Source organism: Chroicocephalus ridibundus, chromosome 4 (assembly GCF_963924245.1).
Source record: "Chroicocephalus ridibundus chromosome 4, bChrRid1.1, whole genome shotgun sequence".
NCBI lineage: Eukaryota > Metazoa > Chordata > Aves > Charadriiformes > Laridae > Chroicocephalus > Chroicocephalus ridibundus.
The window spans coordinates 78000302-78022461 of record NC_086287.1 but is presented as its reverse complement, the minus strand read 5'-3'; the positions used below and the strand labels follow the sequence as shown (position 1 = coordinate 78022461).

At 37.3% G+C, this 22160-nt stretch overlaps 1 protein-coding gene across 8 annotated transcripts in view; it reads left to right on the top strand.

Moving 5' to 3' along the window:
• Positions 1-20113, top strand: part of CHD9 (chromodomain helicase DNA binding protein 9) — a 94545-nt gene extending 74432 nt beyond the window's left edge. For 2 of the 8 annotated variants that reach the window (XM_063334343.1, XM_063334345.1), the window contains exons 24-38: positions 1019-1122; positions 1246-1363; positions 2050-2107; positions 2406-2448; positions 2609-2828; positions 2961-3163; positions 3436-4344; positions 6455-6618; positions 8377-8649; positions 9480-9648; positions 10708-10847; positions 11294-11515; positions 12325-12453; positions 14486-14590; positions 16703-20108. In XM_063334343.1, coding sequence (XP_063190413.1) covers positions 1019-1122; positions 1246-1363; positions 2050-2107; positions 2406-2448; positions 2609-2828; positions 2961-3163; positions 3436-4344; positions 6455-6618; positions 8377-8649; positions 9480-9648; positions 10708-10847; positions 11294-11515; positions 12325-12453; positions 14486-14590; positions 16703-17566 — 3721 coding nt within the window. In that variant the 3' untranslated portion in view covers positions 17567-20108. Of the gene's footprint in view, positions 1-1018; positions 1123-1245; positions 1364-2049; positions 2108-2405; positions 2449-2608; positions 2829-2960; positions 3164-3435; positions 4345-6454; positions 6619-8376; positions 8650-9479; positions 9649-10707; positions 10848-11293; positions 11516-12324; positions 12454-14485; positions 14591-16702 lie in introns of all 8 variants that reach the window. The other 6 variants (XM_063334341.1, XM_063334342.1, XM_063334340.1 and 3 more) reach the window with 6 other exon arrangements.
• Positions 20114-22160: the final 2047 nt, after the last annotated feature.

Sequence of the window (22160 nt, the reverse complement as noted above, 5' to 3'; positions counted from 1 at the left end):
TTGTTTATTTTAAATGTAAACTATCAAATGAAAATTCAGAAATCTTCCTAGACCTAAATTAGACAGTTAAAACCAAATATTTGTATCCTTAGACTGTGAGAAAAATTTTTTGTTTACTCTTTGTTTACTAAACAGTTTGTATCCAATTGACATGAGGAAGTCCTGATTCCTATTTATGAGTCTAGCTAGATAAAGTAAAATTATTTAAATGAAATAGACTACAAAAGTGAGTGAAAGATAAAATTCTATACTTTACATTCTAATTGGCAGTGGTTTTCCTGCCTCTTTATGCACACTTTTGGTTATGTGCTGCATGTTCCAGTTTTTTAATGGAAGTGTTGCCGTTTGGAAATTCTTGAACTCACTGCTATAGGAGCTTGTGGCAGATAGAAAGTTTTAATTTGATTCAGAAAGCTGTTATAAACGTTTGTGGGAGAACAGTCCATCTCATGCTATTAAACACAAAAGCAGATAATCCTTGGTTTGCTAAGTTTTGCAAGCACAAACTGCTACAAAATGACAGAGTTTACTGAGAGAGGAATAATATTGTATGCTGGTTCTGCTTTCCTAGTCTTTCACTGTTCCTGGTCTCTGTCAAATACAAAATACGAAGCTGTCCGGGTGTTTTGAATTGCTGTTTTTAGGGTCTTACTGAATGCAGAGGTGAAAAGTTGCATGCCTCAGTTTCTTTAGGTTATAGAAATTATTCTGAATGATAAATCAATATTATATGGTGTGGCTTATATAACTTAGTAGCCTAACCATCCACTTTTTAATTGTTACTTGCTGTTAAATAACAAAGTGCATTAAAAAATTAAACACTTCAATCCTAGGACTCTTTAAAACCTTCAAAGTAATATTTGAATTAGTTTGCTGGATATGGAATGTTGTATATGTGTGCTTGAAGAGAGAAGTTTAAAAATCCCATGTAAAGTACAAATGTACAAAGAGAAAATAAAAGTTTATTTCTTCCTCTGAATGTTATTGATGTTGGTGTGCTGTTGGTGATTCTCCTTAGTGAAATTGATGTTTGGGTCCCTGAGCCAGATCACTCTGAAGTTCCGGCCGAGTGGTGGGATGCAGATGCAGATAAATCCCTTCTAATTGGCGTTTTTAAACATGGTGAGTAATATGGATGACTACGTATGTACTTCCCCACCTGTCAATATAAACACCTTATGCTCAATTTTTTTTTTTATACCTTACTCTGAAATTTGAATTTGTGCTACCTTTTTTCCTTTATAGGTTATGAAAAATACAACACCATCAGAGCAGACCCAGCGTTGTGCTTCTTGGAGAGGGTTGGCAAGCCAGATGAAAAAGCAGTTGCTGCCGAACAGAGAGCAAACGATTATATTGATGGGTATGAGCACTTAAAAGTGGGCATGAATGTTTCGGGGCCTTAAAGTAAAGGGGGCTGAATTTATGTGTTGTACTTTATTCTCTCCTTAACTGGTTTTATACCAGTTTGATGACGTTGTTGTGAAGAATACTACTTTGCTTTTACTCCCACAGAGTGGAAAAGAGTTAGGAACAGTGTGTAACAGAACCGTTGAAGTTTGGGATTTGGGAAGTTAAAGGAAAAATGCAGCGACTTGTTGTTAACAAGGGCTCTACCTTGTGTTACTCTAGCAGAAATATTACTTAGACACTGAAGTGCAAAAGCCTTCAGAGGCAGAGTACTACAGACCTATTAAACTTGATTTCAGGTCAGTAAGGTTGGCGTATTAGTCATGTGTAGCTAACCAGTGACCCCAGTAGGTCAATTTGAGTATCACTGGTAATTGCTGAAAGGGAGAGCGCTTTTATTCATCACTTCATCAGCGAGGTTAGCAGCTGTGGTCATAAAGAACATCTCTGAATGAGATGATGAACTGGGGGGGGGGGGGGGGGGCAGGATTCAAGCCATGAAATATTTTCCTGGTTTCAAATAGAAAATTAAATACAATATATCTATCTAAATTTAAATGAGTTTTGCTTAATTGAAAAGAGTGTAAGAACTTCTGAAATATTACTGAGATGGGTTCTTTTGTGTTGAAATTTTAACAGGGATGTAGAAGATCCAGAATATAAACCAGCACCAGCAATGTTTAAAGATGACATAGAGGTATAGTAGGCACCTATTAATAGCTCCTTTTAACACACTTAGAATATAATACTTCCACCTTTTCATTGAGCAAGCCATTACATTGTTCTGTATTTCTCTAAATTGATAGAACTTATGCTGTGTGTTTCTGCAGTTGTGTGGGTGGCGGGGAGCAGGAGGGAATTGTTATATAATTCTGTTGCATGCCTTGTTAGCCGTTTGTCCAAAATATATGTTACTCTTGTTCTTTGTCATATTCATAAATTGTAAATCAAGAGGGCTGCGTTTTTAATTTTGATTCACTTCTGTTTTTCTACAGGATGATGTTTCATCCCCAGGTGATCTAGTAATAGCAGATGGAGGTAAATACATAAAACTTCAAATCTGAGCCAATTCAATCTATTTTGAACTGTTTCCTTCTCCTGACTTTTAGCTAAAGTGTATTTAGATTGCCTAGTGTAGAACTATCAGCACCAGCGATGATTAACTACTTTATTTTCCTCTGACTTTGTTTTAATATAGATGGACAAATGATGGAAGGAGACAAAATCTATTGGCCCACTCAGTCTGCCTTAACAACACGTCTTCGCCGCTTAATAACAGCTTATCAACGAACAAGTAAAAATAGGCAGGCCCAGCAGATCCCGCCAGCATTCCCAATACAAACTAGTATGATGCAGCCTCCATATGAAGAAGCGGCTCTAAATCCAAAGATGGCTGCTAAGATTGAAAGACAGCAAAGGTATGTGCAGCGTGCAAATACACATTTTTCATGCATTCTTACATCATAAATACTGAAGAAATAATAATTGCTCGCTGTGTGAAATAGTGATGAAAACGACAGAATTTCCCATTTTTTTTCTTGCTGATGAAGGTGGACGAGAAGAGAAGAAGCTGACTTTTACAGAGTTGTGTCCACATTTGGAGTGGTGTTTGATCCTGAAAGGGGCAGATTTGATTGGACCAAATTTCGAGCGATGGCTAGGCTGCATAAGAAAACTGATGAGAGCTTAGAGAAGTACTTGTATGCGTTTATGTCCATGTGCCGGAGAGTCTGTCGTCTCCCCTCAAAAGAAGGTGGGTGTATATATTTTTACTTTCAGTTTAATCTTTAATTTCTGTTGCCAGTGCTTATCTTGAAAAGGCTTTGAAAAGGCTTTTCTTTCATGTGTTCCAAAATGAAAATGGGGGAGAAGGAAACAAGGAAACATGTTAAGTGTAAAATTGAGAGCTTATAATGGGGAGATACATATTAATGATTAAAGCCATCTACTTCTGATACTGATTTGCAGTGGGTTGTGTTTTGTGGTTTTTTGCCAGATTCTCATCTTTGTTTTGTTTTAATACAGAACTCGTAGACCCAAACATCTTTATCCAGCCGATTACAGAGGAGCGTGCTTCTCGGACGTTGTATCGCATTGAACTCCTAAGGAAAGTGCGAGAACAGGCTCTTCGACACCCACAGTTGTTTGAGCGACTAAAACTCTGCCAGCCAAACCCAGACTTACCTGTCTGGTGGGAGTGTGGGACTCATGACAGGGATTTACTTATTGGAGCTGCTAAACATGGAGTCAGCAGGACAGATTATCATATTCTTCGTGATCCTGAACTCTCGTTTATGTCTGCCCAGAGGAACTATAATCAAAATAAAGTGGCGCTCTCAAGGACGTCTACTCCACTCTTGCATCAGTACCAGATGGCATTAGCTGCTTCTCCTCTTACACCTCAGTCAAGATTGTCAGATGCTAAAATGAATGCTTTTGAGGACACAAAAGCTAAAAATGAAAACCTGAAAGAGGACCCTCAGTCTTCTGAAGAGGAATCTATGTCTACAGAGGAGACACAGACAATAATGAAATCTGAACCTTTGAGTCCCAAAAATGGCACACCAATACAAAATACAGACCACAAGCCTAGCATGAAGACTGAAACAGACAGGCGCATGGTGGCAGCAAGGACAGAGCCTCTAACTCCAAACCCAGCTTCCAAAAAACAGAGAGTCAGCAAAAGGGGGTCTGACTCTAGCTCTGACTCAGATTCTGACTCAGATAGATCATCCTGTTCTTCCAGGTCATCTTCTTCATCCTCTTCATCTTCCTCATCTTGTTCACACTCTCGATCAGGCTCTAGCTCTTCATCATCTTCATCTTGTTCTTCAGCATCTTCTTCATCCTCCTCTTCATCCTCATCATCATCGTCGTCGTCGTCATCATCATCTGAAGAGAGTGATAGTGATGAAGAGGAGGCACAAAAACGTGGTATGTGTGTAGTCTTATTTCTGCTCTATAACTCTTAAACTGAACAAGTTTATTCTTAATGAAAAAATACCTAAAAAAGGGTATTAAATCCCACAAAAGTACACTCAAAACATATTTGCTTGATTCTTCAAGTAAGTTGGAAGAATTTCAGATACAGCATTTTCTTTGCTTCTTATCAGTGCCTTGGATGAGGCAGTTAGGATTTGTTGACTTTCCCTACGCGAGCTTCCTGTGCATGTGGTTTACGTGTGGGAGGAGAGTTGAATGGCCAGTGTTTTATGGAAATATATTGTGTGTGTATTTCCTCCTGCTGTTTCTTTTTCTTCCTAAATACATTCTTTTGGTTTTCCTGTTTGTTTTTTCCACTCTTGCTCACCTGTCTTTGTACCTTCCTCGTTGTGTTTTCATGCAAGCTTCCTTCTGCCTGAGCCATAGCATAATGTAAGCTGCTTTTTTTTCTCAGCTGGAGCTGGCCAAGCAGTGTACTTGCACTGAAAATTTTCAAATGCTTAAAAATATGTTTCTACTTAGAAGAGACGGAGGTGATCACAGAGCGTAGGACCAAACAAAACAGACACGTTTTTGAAAGCTTCAAAGTAGAAGCAAAAACCTCTGATCAGGGGAAGTGTGATGTAATTTTTTTTTTTTTTAATCAACCAACCAAGCATTATTTAACACATTCCTTATTTTGATACTCTGAAGTATCCCCTAGTCTTGCCCTGCTGAAATTCAGAATGTGAAAAAGTTTCTTTACTGTGTGATAACAAATGCTAACAGAAAAAGGAAGAGAATGAAGTTAGGCGGTCGGCTTACAACAAGCAAATAAGCTAATTTTTTTTTTCCAATACCTTGGGGGAAAAAGGCATTGTGTTAATCAGAGGAATCCTCTTGTCTGTGGAAATGACAAATGGAAACTATAGGAGTAATTTACTGGGAAAATTATTACTGGGCAAGTAAAAGAAAATTAACTTCAAGAAAATGATTAAGATGCTGCTGCCTGTAGCAGTGGAAGGGCATTTTCAGAGGAAAGGGTTGTATGCAAACACTAAAACAGCGAGAGAAAAGGAATGCTTACATGACATAAATATTTATATCTAGATGGTGGATACTGTAACATGTGGTACAAGTCCAAATATTAGGCTTGTTTTCTGCCAGCTCAGTCTGTTTAGGCAAGTAATTGTGCCATCCTCAGATTGCAAAATCTTGTCAATCAGCCTTTCTTTTTGTGGCTGTTTTGCTGTAACTTGGTGTTGGTCTTGAAGAGATCGGTAAATGCTGGAAAATTCTGTGATTTCATCTGCATTTTAAGTCCGGGTTTTATTTCATATGTTGCACAATGATCATGTATGTTGGCATACTTTTCACATTTGAAATATTTTTTAAGGGAGAGCTAAATTGTATGAGATGACTTGACGCATAGCTATTTTTAAGGACAAATCTGAATTCTGTGGAATCGTCCCTCAATGCTCTTACTGGTTGTGCTGATGTAGTATTTACCTTTTCAGGAAGCACCTTTTTTTTTAAGTTTCAGACTGTTTCCCCATGTCATAGTGAAACTTACGTTGTTGTATGGGTGGAGGCAAAAGCAAAATAGTGAGGAGGGAGATACAAGAAAGAGAAAATCATCTGTGATTAAAATTTAAAAAAATAAACAATGCAGATGCACATGTTCATGGCATGGAACATCCAGCATTCCATCCAGTAAATAAAATGGGGTGGCTTTTAAAAGTAGTGTCCCAGCAGATACGCCATGTTCTGGTGATAGACACCTTTCATTTCAGCTTAATTCTGTATTTTAGTGCATGTTGGTTTACAGAGGAAATATGTTAAAATAAGTAAGGACTGTCTATCAGATTACTCTGATTTGAAATAGCTAAATGTTTGAAGTGTTAAGCTGTTGAAATATTAACAGGAATATGTGTGGCGTTTACATGGCTAAAAAAGTATCAGCAGTCATCCTGAAAAAACTAAAAGATGAATTCTTCAGTTTAACTTTGTGTTTGGACTTTCTCTGAACATTGTTCTGTGTATTCTGTTCACCTGAACCTCTTACAATGAGTGTTTAATAACTTCTTTACGACAATCAAATGATATTAGTGGTTTTATTTAGCAGAAGGAACCCCGCATATAAAAGCGTATGATGAGGAGAGCGTAGCCTCTCTGAGCACAACACAAGATGAGACACAGGACAGTTTCCAGATGAACAATGGGACACCAAATTCCAGTTATCTTCTGCAAGGTGGATACATGTTGGCTGCATCCTACTGGCCAAAGGCAAGTTTCTAATACTGCTTTGAAGAGCAAAGTTGTAGGGGAAGGTGGACTGTGACGTTAGTGTTCGATAAAATATGTCAAAACTGAGTTGTGGTGAGATCTTGGAAAAATCAGAATTTCGTTCGTGGTAAATTATAGTAAAATTACGACAAAGCATTTTATACATCAGTTGCATAACTGTAGCTATGAAAGAGAGAATATTCACACAGGAAACAGAACTTTAAAGAAAGCATATTTAAGACGAAGATGACATGATTTATCGGGTATTTAGATGATCTTAAATCTGTGAGAGGAACTGTTTAGAGTAGTTCAAAAGAACATAAAAAATGAAACAGATCAAGAAATCAGTTAAGCCAAATATTAGAAAAAAAAATTCTTAATAGTAGTAGGACTCCTTCAGCTACATTGTGAAATCCTAAGTCATGTTAACGTATAGGCTGGCCGAAGCACTGGTTTAATACAATCTTTGTGTTAAAATGTAACTACGTGATTCCATATGTGAGTTAGTGAAATTCTAAAGTATGTTTTGAAAAGGTAATAACACCAAGTGACTGGAAATTCCTCATGTTTGAAATACATACTGAATATTTTTAAGCTCTTTAGACATGTCTGCATTTCTATGTCTGACACAGCTTGGAAGACCACAGAGCAGGTTCTTACACTTGCAATCACTAGCTTAACTAAGGTGAAGCAAAGAAATTTTAGCATGTTTAGTGTGTTGCTAGGCATATGCTGTATTAACACAAAAAAATACACACTGACGTTTTAATAAACCCCCCCCATAATTTCAAAATCTCCTCCTGTGGAACAGGCCTGAGTTGCAAATCAGCTTGAAATTCAGAGCCAGATCACAAGCTTGTAATGAAGGAAAAGTTTCAAGGTCAAGCAGTTGAGAAAAGTCTGAAAAAGGCAACACAGGAGACAAAAAGAGTGATGAAACAGGGAGAACAGATGTAGGATCTGAACTTCAGCTTTTAGTTGTTGTTATGTTTGCTCCTGGAAGGTGCATTTTTAACCTAAATACTACTTTTCATAGTTTTTGAACATTGATTTTTGAGAAAGGGAGCATAACCTTCATGTCACAGGTGCTTGGCAGATTGTGAAAAATGGCATTCAGAGTGTACAAAACCAGACTTTTTGTAAATATAGGGGACGGTCTTGAACTTGGCAAAAAAATTTTTGCTTACAGAACAGGTAATTTTAGAGTTCACATTTTTTACTTGACGAGTAACTGCACTCTGAAATTATCAGAAAACTTGGTAGTTTCTGGAGGCTATACATACTTAGCTGAGTTTATTGGACTCCAGATCTATGTATTATGCAGGTGTGTGAAGTCAGATCTGTGTTTGGTGTCTAAAGAATGTGAGTGAGGAATAATACGGTTTCAAAAGCTAAAGCGAGATGTGAATAAAAGCCTCTAGATTTGATTTAGTAAATGCTGCTTGCCAAATACGTTAAGGTGCTGCTCACTGGTTCAGACCCTGCTACCAAGGAGACAAAGCCAGACCTACAAATACTACTTCAGTAGTTACCATATCTTTCCTCAAAAATCAGTGAGAGAATGTGTTTTGTTTACAGGTGATGAAAATAAGTACAGAGGCGGCTTTCACAAACTTTTACAGGGAATCAGTACAAGTCCAGGAACTTAGACATCTTTTAAGTCCAGTGATTTTACAATTAGAAGATACTACATAAATTTTATGTGTACAGTGTTGGTAAGCATTACTCTTACAAAAATATTTTCTCGGTTTTTTTTAGGATCGAGTTATGATTAATCGACTTGACAGTATTTGTCAAACAGTGTTGAAAGGGAAATGGCCTTCTGCCCGAAGGAGCTACGACAGCAATACGGTGGCATCTTTCTACACAACCAAACTTCTGGATAGCCCAGGTGCAGCTGCAGATTACACTGAGCCCAGCGCACCAACACCCCCTCTCGCAGGTGTTAAAGAAGAGTATGATCAATCACCACAGATGTCAAAGGTGAAGAAGCATGTACGAGAAAAGGAGTTTACAGTGAAAATCAATGACGTATGTTTATTTTTATTGCCCTAGGACCTGATTGCGATTGCGGTGTGCGGCATGCTTTACCTGCAAGTGGCTGCCTGCTCTCACTCTCACTTCCTTCACACACTTGTTTGTGGGTATTTGGGTCTGCTGCTTCTGGGCATTAAGTGTTTGGGAGTTTGGTTTGGGTTTTGGTTTTTGGTTTTTTTTTGTTTTGTTTTGTTTTTTCTAATTATTATTTATTTGCATAAGCCACTGGAAGGAATCATTGTTATTTCGCTCTCTGAATTGAAATTTTGCTGTTCTGGCACTTCCTCAGACAGCCTGTTTTCTGCTGTTTCTAAGAAATCTGGGTAGTAAAAAGTATTAAACAGTATTTCTGTTGTTTGGCTGTTTATAAACATTTCAGCATGTCCTATCCGGCAAGCACTTCATGGCCTTTAGAAGGCTATAGGTCGATACCCAGTTTAAATGCAGGCTAGAAGCTTCAAACATTTTACCTGTAGTTGGAGACCTCTTTGTAGCACAGAAACATGTATGAAAATTTCCTCTTGTAATTGGGTTTGGCATTTCTTCAGGATTGGATTCGGGAGGTAGACAGCTGTTCACTGTTGGATTTTTCAGTTAAGACAGCTAATTTAACATTCATATTCATAGAAGCAATTCCATGAAATCTCCGTTCAGATTTGGTTTTTACCTGGAGGAGAAGTAAGACTTGTTTTAAGGTCTAATAAAATGTTTTCATTCTTCCACAACTCTTTCTGGAGTAACTGTTTGTATGTGAGAATCCTGATTATCAAGTAGTCGTTTCTGCTTCAGAAGAGACTCTTCTAACCCTGGCATTTATTTAACAGGAAGGTGGTTTGAAATTGACTTTTCAGAAGCAGGGACTGTCTCAGAAAAGGCCATTTGAAAGCGAGGAAGGTGCATTGGGACAGCAGCAATACCTGGCTCGGCTACGTGAGCTCCAGAGCGCTTCAGAAACCAGCCTTGTCAACTTCCCAAAATCACTTCCCGAATCAGGTACATAAAATGTCAGAGGGCTTAAGGTTTGGTATTAAGTTGTATTTTCTGTGGTGTTCTGTTGATCTCCGTGTAGAAGCAGTGGAGAGAGGCGTTTGCAATGTAATTTGTTCTAAACTGTAGTCTGGAGGAATTCTCCCCAGTGTGTTCGGCAAACTGGGCACCTAGGTTGAGGCATGAGGTTGGGCCACATGAATGCTCTCTCTCAGAGTCAGTTACTGTAACGTTCGTTTTTTAGAAAGATGCCATTATACATTATAAATGCCCCCACAAGATTTTAATGATCATAAAGCTCATCGCTCTACACTGACAGTAATCAGTTGAAATCAGAACTTACTGTGGCTAGTTTGTAAGCAAACATCAATGAATAGTCACAGATTTATGCGTGTGTCCATTTGCACTCTTCATATTTCCTGTGTCTTATGTAAAGAAACAGTGGAGGACAATAGTTTAGAGCCAGTTTTTGGCTTATAGCAAAAAAAAAAAATATAGCTTATTTTCATAAAAAATAACAGTAGGTGACAAATAAAAATGAGTCTAAAGCAAGCAGGTAAAATTTGGATTAAAATATTTGAAATTATTAGAATTGGGTGCTTGATTTAGGCCAGCTTTTGACTGTAAGTCATTGAGATTGCACACATACGCAGATGAAAACTTTGCCTTTCAAAATTACTACCCTTCACTTGCATTTTATACGTTCTTGTTCTTTTGTGACATACCATTAACGTCTTGTTATAAACATTTGTTCAGGGCTTGTCTGCCTCTGAGTGTGTGTGATGTCAGCAGTTTTCGACAGCTCTCCTCCTTGTAGAGATGCATTTGGAGGGTGTAGGGGACAGTAAAAGGAAACTTGTGTAGTGGAGTGGCTTTTCACAGCCTTATACTAATAGTATGTTAAACAGTCCTAAAACAACAGGCAATTTCTGTTAGATATTACATGTAGAAATTAGGTGCGCTTACACTGTTACAAGTCACTTTATTTCCTTTTTTTACTCAAACATGTTTCTTGTTGCAAACAGCTCGAGCATCTGACACTGATTTCGTTGCATCATTAATTAGGTACTTCCAGTCACTTAACAGCCAGTGCCAATGGAGTCATAGTTGACAGTCAGCCTGTAGTCAAAAAGAGAAGAGGAAGAAGGAAGAATGTGGAGGGAGTTGATGTCCTCTTTATAAATCGAAATAAACAGCCTAATCATGTAAGTAGACTTGATTTTGTTTCCAAAAATGAGGTCTAAATTACTGTTAATCTCTTAACTGAGCACGACCAGCTGTCAACATACAACAAAAACTTTATTACTCAAAACGGTTGGGTTGGGTTTTTTCTGAAATTGTTCACTGCCAGTTTATGACTACACAAACGAGAACTGGTGGAGTTTTACTAAATATTAGATATATTCAATATTGATAACTATTTTTAAAAAGTAAGTTTAATTCTAGTTTTGATGAACTGTAAATAACGATGTATTATTAAAAACTTGATATTTACCTAGCAACATTGTCTGTCATCCTTTCCTGGCATGAGTAATCTCACTGAGTCCTTGAGTGTGTGCATAATGATCCGCAGGACTGCAGCCTTCACTGGAGTGATTGTGATGGTTTGTTTTCTATGGAGAACTGAGTCAAGTGTTTTTAATTTCTCCAGGTTAATCCAGGTATCAACTCCTGTCAAGCTGCTGCAGGAATAAACCCAGCGCTCACTTACACGCAGTCCCAGGGCATGCTTGATGCAGAGAGTCCGGTTCCTGTTATTAACCTCAAAGATGGAACGAGGCTTGCAGGGGATGATGCCCCCAAAAGAAAAGATTTAGAAAGGTGGCTTAAAGAACATCCTGGATACGTGGAAGATTCAGGAGCTTGTATTCCTGTGAGTATTCGTTTCAGCTCTGGTTTAGCTAAACAGTAAAACGTTTCTCATAATTCGTTGTATTTGAATTTGTGTTTGATGTTACATGGAATTATCCTTTCTGTGTTCTTCTATTTTGTTTAGCAAAAAGAAAATGTCTGTTTCTTTTTATGTAATTTGAGTTCCGCAAGCCTTGCTTTTCCCTCACAAATGCAGTTGCTAAGAAAAGCAATGCTAAACAAAGACATTTGATCTTTGTCTAGTTTCACCTAGGACTAGAAAAACTGTCGAAGAAAACTCATATTACCATGATAGTGATGGTGGGAGCTGAAAATGTGTAACAGCATATTTAGTGATGTGCAAGAGGATTAAAGATTTTAGTGTAGGATGTACCTCATACCCACGTTACGGTGCTATGGTAGTGATGTTTGTGTGGGTACGATGTTCTCATTTTACCTCTGAATTTGAGATGTGTTAGTGTTGAACAGAACGTAAGAAAATGTCATTTATGACATCTGGAATAACAACCTTACTTCTCCCTAAAGATGTTATAACACAAAACAGTAGCAGCGTTCCTCAAAGTTAAAGTACTGTTGAAAACTGAAAAATTATTAAAACAAAGCAATGGTTAGAGGCATCAGAGAGAGGATTTAGTGCTGTCTGCCGGGCTTCTTATTAAATCATTGTGACTAGTAAATTAGTATTGTTACTAAAATATTTCTGAAATCAAAGATGGCTTCAGATGAATGCCAGACTCAAGAGAATGCACAGATATCTTATAATTTCTAAAAAAGTTATATCAGAAAGGCTTTTAAATTCCTTTATAACAGAGGATGCAGCTGCACGATGGGAGGCCCAAACAAAAAAGACACCGTTGTCGAAACCCAAATAAACTGGATGTTAATAGTTTGACGGGTGAAGAACGTGTCCAGCTCATAAATAGAAGAAATGCAAGAAAGGTATTCGTATTTCTGTTCCTATTCTGATGTTCCCCAAGTAAAAAGTTACCTGAAATGAAGAACCTCTAATATTACACTTGCTTGAAATACTGTGTACAGATGAAAGGGTTTTGTTTTAAGGTTTTGGCACAGAGCAAGAAAGTCAGTGACAATCTTCTAGTAAATGTTTTTACAACTATGACAATATGTAAGATATGGCTAGAAACTTACCCAGTGGTTCATGTTCAGATAGAACTGAACGCTCTGTAAGGCAACATTAATGCCATTGACTAATATAGAGGCATGGCCACTAAAATGTATGTTGTTCTGATCAGAGCAACTTTCTCACAAATTTTAAACTTTGTGTCCATCTTCTCGTTATGACTTTTGACATGATTATATTGCTAGTGCATTCTGCATGGAAATTTGTCCATTGGAATTGCTTAAATTCAAATTGCTTAAATCCTGTTATTTTGCTCTTGCAAAATAACAGAATTATTTTACTTTTTTCTGTTTTTCAGTTATCTCTGGCATCTGACCTTTTTGGTTCACCAGTATATATCCATTGTAAATCTCATTGCCAGGTTAAACAGTAGTGTAACAGGGGAACAAAAGTAGAAGGGGAATTCTTGTGTAAAATCCCAGCAGTGGAAGATGGGAGACAGGTGTTGAATGCAAGGTTTTGGACAAGTGATCGAAGCTTATGAAAAGGGATAATGCATTTCACTAGGCTTTGGGGAAGGCTAAAAGGCAATATTTGAGAAAAGCATGCAGAACATCAGTGCAGTTTATTGAACAAATTTGGACAGATGTGTGGGATGGTGTCTTTGAGTGTCAGTGTACTAGCAGAGCTGGAGTCCAGTGGGAGTCTTTGCATCAATGTATGGAGCGTTTTCTCTTGTGATACTGCAGCTTTTCTTTTTGTTAGAGAGCAGTTGCAAGGAAAGCAGGTAGATTTATTTTTTTTTTTATGCTGCTATATTAAGGTCAGAAGCTTTTTGCATCTGCAGAGGATACTGAGGCAGAACTTGAGTCTTTAATCTCTTCAGTGCATTGAGACAGCAGCTCTAAAGAGGAACTTGTACGGCTGCTGGTCTCTTGAAAACACATCCTTGGCTGCTCTCAGAAAGCCGTGCCCTGAGGAATCTTTGCCAAGTTGATGATCAAGGGGCGATCTGTGCTTGCCATAAAAGCCTGTGTTCTCATGATGGCTTTTTTTTTTGCTAATAAATTTCCACACCATAGTTGAGACTCTCAGTTTTTCCATTTATAACCTGTCCTCACCTTCTCATTTGTCTCATTTTCTTTTTCAGTTCAGTTACACATTTAGTAGCAGGGGGTGAGGGGACGAAAAGTAGCCTAGAAAATGTGAGTTTAAGTTGCAGTTTATAGAGAAAGTTGAGCAGAAACTGGAATTCTTTTTCCTTTCTTCTTTTTACCATTTCTTCTTTCTGAATCTGAATAATACTTCTGATTAATTTGAAAGCTTACTTTGCTGCATATGTAATTCTATTAGGACATGGCTGTCTAACAATCTTAACTTGGCCTTTTTCACATGAAAAAAATACAAGAAATAATTTCACAAGAGAAGCAGAGCCTCTTAATAGAAGTAATTTTAGAAGTTGGCTGAAATGATAGAATAGGAGTGATGTATTGGATAAAGGGAAAGTTTAACGAGATTGTAATTACAACCTTCTTGTTAATACTTGGACCGCTGTTCTCCATTTGTGTGGTTGCTCTTCCATTCACTGCATGTCTAAATAAACTCTGATAGTAATGTAAATAGGAATGCCAAATATTGAAGTTGCAAAATATGAGTTTAATAGATGAGTTTGAGTTTAGTAAATGTAGAAGAAATCAAGACTATCTCGCATACACCACTGGGTATCAGTCAAAAGCTCTATAATACTCATTGGTAATTTAAAGTGAGACTTTAATTGCATTGTTTTATGTAAAAGGCAGAAATGAAACCGTGTCAGGTATGAATGTTGCCTTTTTTTTTTTTTTTTATCGAATGAGAAGTGTTTCCTGACTTGTATCTTCTGCTTCTCAGGTGGGGGGTGCATTTGCTCCCCCTCTGAAGGATTTATGCAGGTTCTTGAAAGAAAATCCAGAGTATGGAGTGGCTCCTGAATGGGGAGAAGTTGTAAAACAGTCTGTGAGTATTTGCAGAATGAGATAACCGTGGCGCGAAATGTATCTTAAAAAAAACCAAGGCAAACAGGAAAAAAAAGGCATGCCAAAAGGCTGCTTTTCATTTCTGGTATTATGTTAAACAAGAACGTGAGTCAATGTTAGCTTTTTTTCTGCCTGCTCAGTTCCCTAAACTGGTTTGCTGGCACAGCTGGGAGTAGGAGGGAGGGACAGTGGTTGGCAACCCCAAATTAGAGATTTGGTTGAAGGTGCTATAATACTGTGACTTTTTCATCTCAAGTGTAGCCTTGAAGGTTTTTAGAAAAGGTGTTAGCACACAGAATACTTTCTTAAATTTAAAGCTACAGTTAGGAATATAATTTTAAATATTTATTTTACTTTTTAATTAATTTACTTACAGTGTGCACCTTTAAGAAATTACTATCCTCAATCAAAATGTAAATCAAGTCTTAATATAACTATTTTATACTACTTAGAATTTCTGTTTTCTAAGAGGTCTTGTTTTTAGCTAAAAACTAGTGTTGAGATTCCAGTGGAGGGAACAAGATTAATATATTTTTGGGAGTAGGTCTGCAGTACAGCATCACTGTTGCTGATGTATTCCTTCTGTATGGATTACAACAAAGTCAGTGATAAGACTACTGCTACGTTCCCTAGTACTCCTGAGCCAGCTTCTTACTACTAGCAAGATGCATTCAGTGAGCTTGAGGCTTTGTTTTGTTTGAGGTTTGTAGTTGGTTCAATTTAAAAGAAGAAAGGGTTTTTTGATAGACTTTGTCCACAATTCCAACAAAACAGCAGGTACGCATTTTCATTATGGGAACTATTACATAGCTGGTCTCTCTTTCCTTTTAAGTGTCAGTGGGTCAAGTATGGTATATGGTTCCCAGTTCATTCCCTGTTTGCCTTGAAGAGAACAACTTTCTGAACTTGAGAAAGTTGTGTTGTATAATAAAGAATGGTTTCTGGGTAACCCAGTTGCTCTTCCATTCCCCGTGCCTAACAGAAGTGAAGATGGTTTAGTCAATATTATTGCGAAGTCTATTTCCTCACCTACTGTAACTTGTCAGAATTGTATTGTAGTTACGCTACACCTTCAGCCTCTGGCAAAGAAATGACCAAGTTAATTTTTTTTTCTAGTTCGCTATCAACAGAACTTGTAATCTTTCTGTGAAGTTCTAAATGCCAGTCTTTCCAGTATCCTTGTGGGGCATTCTGGTAGAAAAATAGGTAACTAGGAACGGGATTAGACTGCAGTGAATAAAGGTATAAATAGTTGCAGAATTACTTCTAGAATTCAGTAGCGATCCACAGGACAGAAGAATTGAGCATGAGTTCTGAATTCCTGTATTTTTACTAGGCTAGTTTAAATTAGAGCTATTTGCTGGGGAAAAACAGGCTGGTTTAGTATGGAGGTGAGTAGTAGTTGATCTTATGATTGCCATTTTTAAGAGGAATTTTCAAGACTGTGCATTTCAAAGAGAATAATATTAGTGTCTGTTGCAATTCTTTCTTCATCTTTAGGTAGGAGGGCGTACAGAGGTGAAGTAATAACATGCAAGCTCTAAGAAGTGCTCTGACTTTCCTTTTAATTGAACTTGAGCCTTTACTGTTTATTCTTAAAGTTTATGGATGAGGTGAAGTATGAGGACATCTGACAACAACAAAAAAAAGGCTTGGAGATTGTTGGTCTGTGTGCAATCACACATTTATATTTTATTTTGGATTGAGTAACTGATTTTTTTAATTAAACTGTCAAATAATTGGAATGTGGTAATGTTGCAAAGCAAAGCTGTTCTAGATCCTAAATTGAGATTGCTCCTATGATTAGCTCTATTTGGCTTGATCGGCAAACAAACCTCTAAGGATGAGTTAGCAGAGGGTCTGAGAAGGTAACCTGTGTAGCCCTCACTGTGGAAATGAGCCTTTAGATGTTTGAGATGTGGTAGCACAGAGTCACCACAGATCCCCTGAGTTGTCTGGAGATGGAGCTGCTCTGCTAGCACACCACAGTGATTTTCAACGCTGTTACTGTAGGCTTGGGTCTTTTGTTTGCTTTTACTTTTCCATCTTTAACCTCTCAAAATACTATAAATACCCACTGTGTCTCTTGCAGGGGTTTCTCCCAGAAGGTATGTTTGACCGTATTCTCACTGGACCTGTTGTGCGGGAAGAAGTAAGCCGGAGAGGAAGGCGCCCCAAAAGTGAGACTGCGAAGGCAACAGCAGCTGCAGCAGCTGCCACTGCTGCGAGCGTATCGGTTAACCCCCTGCTAGCTAACGGATTGCTTCCAGGGGTGGATCTGCCTAGTCTTCAGGCCTTACAACAAAACCTGCAAAACCTGCAGTCGCTGCAAGTAACGGCAGGGTTGATGGGAATGCCAGCTGGCTTAACTGCTGGAGGAGAAGCAAAGAACATGGCTGCCATGTTCCCCATGCTGCTGTCGGGGATGGCTGGATTACCAAACCTGCTGGGCATGGGAGGACTTCTAGCAAAGTCTACAGAATCTATTTCAGAGGAAAAAAAGGGAAGCGATTCAAAGGAGGCGGATATAAAGAAAGAAAGGACAGAAGAGCAAAATACAGATACTGGTGGTGAAAACTCTGTTTCAAGTTCTCCTTCAACATCCTCTGCTGCTGCAGCTGCCAATCCTCTCTCTCTTAACCCATTACTTTTGTCCAACATACTTTACCCAGGGATGCTTCTCACTCCAGGCCTTAATCTTCATATCCCAGCTTTGTCTCAGTCTAATATTTTTGATGTACAGAACAGTGAAAGCAATGACACAGGCTCAGCCAAGCCCACAGAAGAAAAGGAGGAAAATTCTAGGGTTAGAGATCAGGAAGACAAAGGGGGAACAGAGCCAAGCTCTCACAACGAAAACAGCACAGATGAGGGTTCAGAGAAAGCAGACGCTTCATCTGGATCTGATAGTACATCGTCTTCATCTGAGGATTCAGATTCTAGCGATGAAGACTGACCCCAGACTCTGCACTTAAATTATAAACTGATTTTGAATTTATTCTTTAATTATTTCATTGTAAATAACCCAGTGTTGAGTGCATCAATGATTTACTGACCGAACATTTCAGTATTTGTTTAGAAGTGCAAACTGCTTTCAGAGACGTTTTGCATGTAATATTTCTTGAAGTTCATAAGTTTCTGAACTTGTATGTACTATCAAATACACAATGGTGTAAAATTACAACAAAAGGCATTATAATTTTGTTGGGGGGTTAATTTTATGAAAATAATGCTCAAGTAAGAGCTGTATATTTAATATATTTGCAGTGAACACAGAATACTTTATGCATATTATTGATTTAATTTGAATATAGTTTTACAGCCTCCTTGACACTTATAATTTACAGATCAAAACTCAGCAATAATTTGGGCAGCTAATGAATGTCATGAAAGCTGTAGAATCTACATCACCATCCATTGCTTTAATTACATGAAAATGCTCTAGTGTTGTGATGCACTGCTGTTTCCAATTCAGGTACAAGTGTGTTTAAAAGAAGATAAATTTTTCCCAATCAGCCAATTAAACTGGCTACCTGTTACCTCAGCTGAGTTAGTTTAGGAAGTTTACATTGGTTTCTATTACTTGTTTTCAGGTTTTGTTTTGTTTTCGAAAGACATCCTGTATATCATGTTAAAATCTGAGTTATTTGAGATATGACTGTTGGGGTTTTCTCCCCCCTTATTACAGCTGTTTTCTTTGACAGCAGTAGGGGGAAATTAAAGCAAAAACTGTCTTATCTCATGCTACTTGGCACCACGTAGATCTATTTAGTTTACACCTTGCAAAGTTTTGGGCTCCCTCTGCAGAATTCAAAGTCCCAGAATGAGGAGTAGTTTCCCCAAGACTCAGAAGAGGCAAACTGTCATAAAGTGCCACTGAAAAGACCTTTCAACACTGCATACTTCATGTAAAAATTGTTTGTTTGCTTTGTTTGTGTAAATTTCTATTTGTGTTTTATGTCATAAAACCTCCTGGAGTTACCAGTTAAAAATGGTAAATAAAGTATAGATAGTTTTGAACTCCTTTTGAGTTTAAACTTCTCTGCAGATTTAAATCTGACTAAATATTAAATATTGCCCAAAATCATTATTGGGATATCACTTCATATATTATGCTGAGTTACCCACTAAAGAAAAAGCACTTTGAATAGTAAGGAAGACAACTTCTGTCTAGAAACCACAATAACAGGGCATGAGACATCTAAGTCCAAATCCTTAGAACCCTTTACTATATAAAATCTGTCTAAGATTTGATCTGTGATACGATTCCACCTCCTTCTTAAGCTGCTATTACTCTGACACAGTTGAGGCCCAGATTCACATCTACGGACGTTCTGAACTGACTGAGACTTCGGTTGACCTTGGTTACATCATTTGCAGTCCCAGAATAGGCAAGTGTTAAGAGAAAATAGGTACAGGTACTAGTGGAAGTCATTGAAAAAGCTTTACAAAGGGATAAATTTAAAAATAAAAAACAAAAACTGTATATTTTGATATAGTTCTGTTGCTTGCTTGTACAGTAAAACAACTGTGTTGTTTTTTATCAAGAACTTTACCAATGAAATATAAGTTTCTATGTGCAAAATAACTAGCCCCATGATTAGAAGCAGTATTACATGTAATTACACAATTATACAAGTACCATTTGGATTGTGCTGGTTACGTATTTTCCCAAATAGTATTCTGATTTTTGGCCCTTCATGCAGTGTCTTAGCAATAGTGAAAATTAAAAACTGCCAAGAGAAGGGGGTAGCAATTCTTCATGATGAAAAAGAAAAAGTATTTCATATTTAATATTTTGCCCTTTGTAATATAGCACTTTTATTTAACTAGGATGCATCTATGAAATAGCCAAAGTTTAACAAACAGTTATTAACTTAGTTTGCTGATGGAGTATGTCAACAATACCATCACTTCCCACCCTTACCCCACAAAACAAATCCTAAATCTTGTGGCTAAAACCTAATTTATATCAGATTTATGAAATAAAGTATTTTCCTAATTATGGTCAAGTGAGTTTGGTTACCATTCTAGTGATTCTTTCTATGTAGTAAGGCAATTACAGTTGCAAGTAATGAAGGCTGGTGTAGACTTGAACATAAAATATTGGGTTTATTTCTAATCAGTTTGAACCAGAAGGGGAAAAATGTCCCACTATCAGCTAAACTATATGCAAATACGGTTGTATAAAGTTAAGGGTTATAAGGAAACCTCAGTAGAATTACACTAATACTGAAGTTAAAAGGATATCCAAGGTGATGATAAAGTGTGTGTTGGTAGTTACTAAAAGAACCTTAGCTGTTATTGCCTTGTATTTCTATCCCTTGTTTCAGGCTTCATGATCCAAGTCTTAGTCCAGGTTTTTTTTGGACATTTGCAATATTTGCCAGTTGTGTTCTGTGTAGTCTGAATTTGCTTTCTGTAGTTGAACAAGCGTCTTAAAAAGTCATTTGTAATTTATTGAATTACTTTCTATGATGTTCTATAGAGCAAATGGAAGTTTAATTATTTTTTATTAAACATATTCTTTGACTACCCATGATGTCGGCCTCAGTATGTGAAAATAATGCTGTCTGCGTAAGGATTAAACATTTATCTTTCAGCAGCAAAAGTTAAGTTTCAGTGTTAAGCTCTAAACCTGAAATTATTATTAAGACCTTAAAAAACAAAAAAAAAAAAGTAAAATTCAAGCCAAGGATATAACACATGCACACCACATACCCCCCCCCCACCAAAGGCCGTGCTTTACTGTTGTATAATTTTTCTGGGAATCCATTTCCTGTAATTCTGTTGTCTTGCAAACAAAATACGCTGTTCTTCCAGCGCTTCAGTAGCGATGGTTAGAAAGGAGTTAGGGTCTGGTCCAAAAATTGACTTAATTTCAAACAATGATGCATCTAATGTTCGAGGGTAAGCGTGTTGGCAGTGGAGTACCTTTTGAATCTTGTTTTTAAAATCCTGCATTACTTTCTGTGTTAACTAAATCTTTTAATTATGTACGCAGCACTTACTATTGCTATTTTTCATATATTTCACCCAGGGCACGGAAATTTCTCCCCAGTGCGAGTTGTCTCCTGGTTGTCAGGTGCCACCATGTTTTAACTTGTCATTGCACTTGAATGACTCAGTGGTGTCTTCTTCTTTCTTCCAGTCTGAATTTTGTCTTCAGATCCTGATCATCCGTTCAGAGCTGCTGCTTCCTCAAATCTGTGCACAGGTGATAAAAATGCTCTGTTCTCATGTTTTCCTCTGTTTCTTTTTTCCTTTGAAGCCTTGCAGAATCCCTAATAGTATTTTTTAAATTTATTTTGATCACGTCTATTGTCAAACTGTCAAAATTTTAAAAAAGAAAAAGAAAAGGGGGTGGGAGGAAGGAGAGAAAAATTGTGTAATTTTGCAATCCAGTCTGTAAATTAAAACATAACTAGATCTATTTTATTTTTCAATGAGACTATTTCCAAGGAACACATGATCTCGGCACAATATTGGTGTTAAATTTCTTGCACTCCTTTAAACTTTTTTGAAACAGTATCTGGATATGGTGATTAGATGATACTATTAACAAGGTGTCCCAGGCAAATTCCTGTTCTATTGTATATTCTTTCTGAGAAAATTATCACTGCCATGTTATTTAGTAATCTATTTTTCATTTATTACTCTGTACGACAGTAGTGATGCACCACCAAAATGAATGTTTACTTTTTAGTGCCTGCGTTTAAGCTGTAGTGTGCCTGGTGTACGTGGTTAATTTAAAGGGATCTGCAGCGTAGCATTATATGAAGTTATTTGTGACGTGAAAGTTAGTAACGTTTAGTTGTATAAAGAGTTTCTGTGCTAGTTCTATTACACCTATAATTATCTTCATAAGCAAGCTGTATCAGTGTAATGTGGCATTTACACTGCTGTAGTTGAGCAACACCTCAAATTTTACATCCGTACGTTGTTGGGACATCGGGTTTATGCTTGTGTCTATGGAGGAGACTGATTATACTTGCGTAGCTACGGGAGTTTACAAAATAACTCTACTGGCTTATCGGAATGGGCCTAAAGTTATAAAGGCAAGCGCTGTTGTTTCTTTGACACGTTTAGAGTAAAGGAAAATAAAGATAATAGCAGATGCTGTTGTTTCTTTGATACATGTAGAGTAAAGGGAAATAAAGATAATAGCTTTCCATAACTAAACAGTAAGAAAATCTCCACTAGTTTTAACTTAACGATTTGTAAAATGAAATTTTTGTGTTAAAAGATACAGCAAGGACTTCTGATGGTTAAGTGTCTCTGATGACAAAAGTAAGTTTCAGTTAACACTTCCCTGAGAAAAACTGTTCTTTTTGGAGAAAAACTTTTCTAGGTTTTAGTAATTAAGTACACGTGAGATAAGTCTTTGAAAATATTGACAATATACACAGAGGAAGGATGTTGAAATGCCTTATCACTCCGGTGGTGTCAGTAAATTACATTGTTCATTATTGCCAAACATTCCAGCCGGCCAGAAATTATAAACAATGTTTTGATTGTTTTATTTCAGCTTTTAACCCAGCATTTTAGGA